The 4,006-nt window shown below is 32.5% G+C and overlaps 1 protein-coding gene across 1 annotated transcript; it reads right to left on the bottom strand.

Moving 5' to 3' along the window:
• Positions 1–391: 391 nt before the first annotated feature.
• On the bottom strand, positions 392–3,335 carry LOC131641517 (uncharacterized). The gene is made up of 8 exons (XM_058911823.1): positions 3,142–3,335; positions 1,673–1,710; positions 1,416–1,493; positions 1,222–1,305; positions 1,101–1,135; positions 904–989; positions 720–785; positions 392–634 (listed from the first exon to the last, which is right to left on the bottom strand). Exons 1-8 carry the CDS (start codon positions 3,206–3,208, stop codon positions 585–587), a joined length of 504 nt encoding a protein of 167 aa, XP_058767806.1. The 5' UTR covers positions 3,209–3,335; the 3' UTR covers positions 392–584.
• Between the last annotated feature and the right edge of the window lie 671 nt (positions 3,336–4,006).

Genomic DNA, 4,006 nt, shown 5'->3' with positions numbered 1-4,006 from the left:
ATTAAATTTTAAATAAATTGAAAATTTTATCTTTTTTTATGAATTGTTTCTAAAAATATGAATTTAGGTACGTTTTCATACAAATATTTCTATTTGTTTTAGGTTCTCTTGTACCACAGCTTTCACGGAGAATCGTCTGTCATGTGCGCTGATCTCGAAGCGGCCAAAAAGATACACAACGCGCTCCATTGAATTCATTGAAATAGTGCTTGTTTAGGATGTGATAAAAGATTGGGGTGTGAAAGGCTTCATTTCTTCTATTGGAAGAAAGAGTTATTGACAGATTGTTGTTATTTGTTGGATCATGTTATTTCACATGATAATGTTTTAGATAAGTAGTCGTAGAAGTTCGAACATAGCAAAATCTACTCAGATAAAGGATTATGGAATATTTTTTAGACAAAAGTGTTTATTTAATTAAGATTTCAAGTCACATGATTCTGGAATAACTGCATTACAAATTACCAACATGGAATAGGATCACTGTAAGATCCATTATAAACATCAATGGATACAACATTTATGAGTAGTGACAGTAAACATTCATCCTATCAATTGGAATAACGTTAGGCCGCGCACGACATTCACTTGCGTACTTCAGCCTTCTTCACTTCAGCCTTCTTCAGCTCTTTGGCTGAAACATATTTACTGAATAATCAGTTTCAAGCTTTTGAATGTCTCAATAGAACAAGCAGAACAGACAGTACTTTAGAACTTACCAGCTTTCTCTTCATTTCTCTTTTTAGCAGCATCTGCTCTTTGTTGACGAATAAGAGCTAATCGTTCTGCATAACAATTCAACATAGATATAAACATTAGTCATTGAACGAAAACGTTTCTCAGCAAAGCGCGTTGGTTTTCATTAAACTTATTCAGCTTATGCTCAAAAGTTATTACTGGTACCTAAATCTTTCTTTGATTGATCTGTTTTTCCTTGCTCTTGCAGCCTCATATAGCGTTCATGAGCTTTCTGTTTCTCTATCTCCTCTCTACAAACCCGAGCGAAAATTTGAAGATATTCAGATCAGAAGCAATAGCCTCTTTTAAGAGAACTATTGTATTTGTATAACCTTTTAAAGAATCAACTAAAAGTAGCAAACCTTTCACGCCTTGAAAGTTCCGTTGTCTTTTCAACCTGCAAACGTGCGGAAACTAACATTATTCTTCCAAAATCCTATGAAAATGTCTATGAAGTGACCGAAAATGAAAAGTTGAACTCACATCAACATCTCTAGCTTTCAAGTTCTTTGGCTTTACCAAGTTAGGATTTTCAATCTCAATGATCCCTTGAGTTCCTTTTTTCTTCTGTATACATTAAGTAGCAGCAAAACTAAGTCAATTAGACCATAGAAAAAAATAAAAATAGTATGTAATTGTTTTTTTTCAAAAAAGTGCGAAGATTGTGAGATACTAACTCTAGTTTCTTCATCAGATTGTTCTCCAGATTCATCCCCGGATACTTCCTCAGGTTCCTCTTCGTGCTCAGCTTCTTTCTGATAAGGTTGTAGAGAGAATGATCATGTAAAATAAAGTAACAAATGTAAACAAAATGTAAAACAATTTAAAACGCGTCGATAATTGTCATTATAGATAATATAAGCAAAAACATCTACTGTGTGAGTGATCACACGCGTGCTTCAGGAAAGAGGAGCAAAAGGAGGCTGAAGGAAACCTGTCTAAAAGTTCGAGGACGGCTAGTGGTTCCAGCAACTGCAAACAATCAAAAGAAACATTAAGTTTTCAGAGATTCTTAGAATTGGGTTATCATTTAACTAATTCCTCTACATAACAATGGAATATTAGATCAGACCTATGGTGAGTGCTAAGTAGAAATTAAAATACAATAACAAATACTGAATTGCCAGTTGTAGCAACTTGAAAACTCTAGGGATACTAGAAGTAGAAAATAAAACAGCTAGTTTTGAACTGAAATAATCCAACAGGGTTGAACAAATACAGGCATTACAGAAAGTCCTCCCCACATTTCCCTTTGTCAAACCTTCTAACATGTATAAACTAGAAGTTGTAGGATCTATTATCATCATTATCGTCAATGAGCAGCTATAGGGATGCTATAGCGCTGCAATGTACCAGAATTCGAACGAACCACTATAGTTCCATAATGTACTATTTAGTGGGATTAAAGCATTATAGCGTCGTAGATTCTAAACAAGCCATCGTTTATGGGAATCTGTGATCGACAATACTATCACTTTCTAGAACTGGTTAAATAGCTCTGGTGTCAATTCCCTGTCTGATATCTCATTCGCATATCAATAATCGAGGCCATTTCTTTCCAATATAGTCTAACTTTGAAACGGTTATACAATTCGTAACATAAGTTGTATGATTGTATAAACAAAACAGTATGTTTAAGGATTATTCTCTTTTCTCATATTTATACTAAACCCATGAGCAAGACACATGCATCTATAAGTTAAATAGCCTAACAAAAGAGTCCAGTTTCTCCTTCTTAGAAGCCTAAATAGGAAATTCACTGAAACCACATACAGAAAAGTGTGCCAATCTAAACATATTACAGTTTTCTTTTCCACTCCACCACAAACTGAGTATGCTGAGTATGCGTGTGTTTGACTCTACAAAAATTAATTTTGAGTAAATTGATCTTGTAAAATTGTTCCGGCCTAAAAGTGAGTTGAATGTAAAGTGGTTTATGTTTGGATAAATTAAGCGTATGTTAGGGTATGCGTCCAAATTTCTATTTGCGCATTTCAAGGCTATCCCACCGTGAAAAAGAAGCTACACTTTGTAGCTTCTGGGCCAGACGCGCGTCTGTTGGTTTTTCACCATGGAAACAAACATGTCATAAAAGTGTGAAAATCACTTTAAGACTTAAAACTACAAATCATAACTTCAAGTAGAATCACTTTAAAAAAGAATAATCATTTCTATTCTAGAGCAACCAAACATGTTAAAATCCATTCTGCACTATATAATTTCTAGTGTTCTCTAAGGTCCTAATTCACTTCTATTTCAACTTTTAAAACTCATGACCATGTTCATAAATTATTTTCAGCTTATTTTCACAAATTTTGCGACAAAAAAGTGAATAGATATAGCATAAAGGTGATGAAAGAAAGAAAAAAAAAAAGGAGGATAATGAAACAAGGAGGGGCTTACGGAGGTCTTCCTGGGTGGAGAACTGGCGGCGACCGGTGGGTTTGCTCTTGAATTTTCCTCTTCCCATTCTCAATTCACTATTCAAATTCAATTCTTCCTTCAACGCTGCCTATGAAATGAACGATCTTGGAATCAAATTTTGGTTGTTTCTGTTCAAGTTTGCGTTTTATTGTTTATGATATAGCGTAGTAACCATGCAAGTATATTCATGCAAATATTTAATAGTAGCTCGTACACTTTATTATGTTTTTTATATGAATAATGCTATCCATATACTAAATTGTTACACCAATAGTTACACCTTATTCACAAATACAGTGAATAGTATTTTTTTAAATAAAAATATATATTTTTGAATAGTGATGTGAACAGTAAAATATTATTATAATAATAAATAATTTTTATTTTTTTAAATTTGTTTAAATTAAGAGATACTAATAAAAAATTGTGTTATTAATCAACTTTATAACTTTATTAACCAACCGTTTATATTTCATTATCCAACTATATTTTATTACTACAAGTTATTTTAAAGTAAAATGCTAAAGTTTACTAAGAACATGATATAACAAGAAAGTGAAGAAAATGATGTGGCTAAGTTGTGATTTGATGAACCACTTTGATAACCACCTACTCATGTTATGTTATCGATCCCTAATTGCTATCTTAGCAACCCGCTTATTTGTCACGTTGATTCTTGCCTTTCGTATGCAATAATTGTCTCGTAAGAAATAGCATTGCTCTATTTTTAATATCTAGATTTTTATTAATCATTTTCATAACTTCATTAACCAATTTTATTTTATTATTAAAAACTATTTTTAACATCTGGACGTTTATTAATCAACTTCATTTTCACACAAAA

The sequence above is a fragment of the Vicia villosa genome, unplaced genomic scaffold, assembly GCF_029867415.1.
Source record: "Vicia villosa cultivar HV-30 ecotype Madison, WI unplaced genomic scaffold, Vvil1.0 ctg.003798F_1_1, whole genome shotgun sequence".
Classification (NCBI taxonomy): domain Eukaryota; kingdom Viridiplantae; phylum Streptophyta; class Magnoliopsida; order Fabales; family Fabaceae; genus Vicia; species Vicia villosa.
Note: the sequence above shows the minus strand (reverse complement) of the source record. Positions and strands in the feature narration are given on the sequence as shown.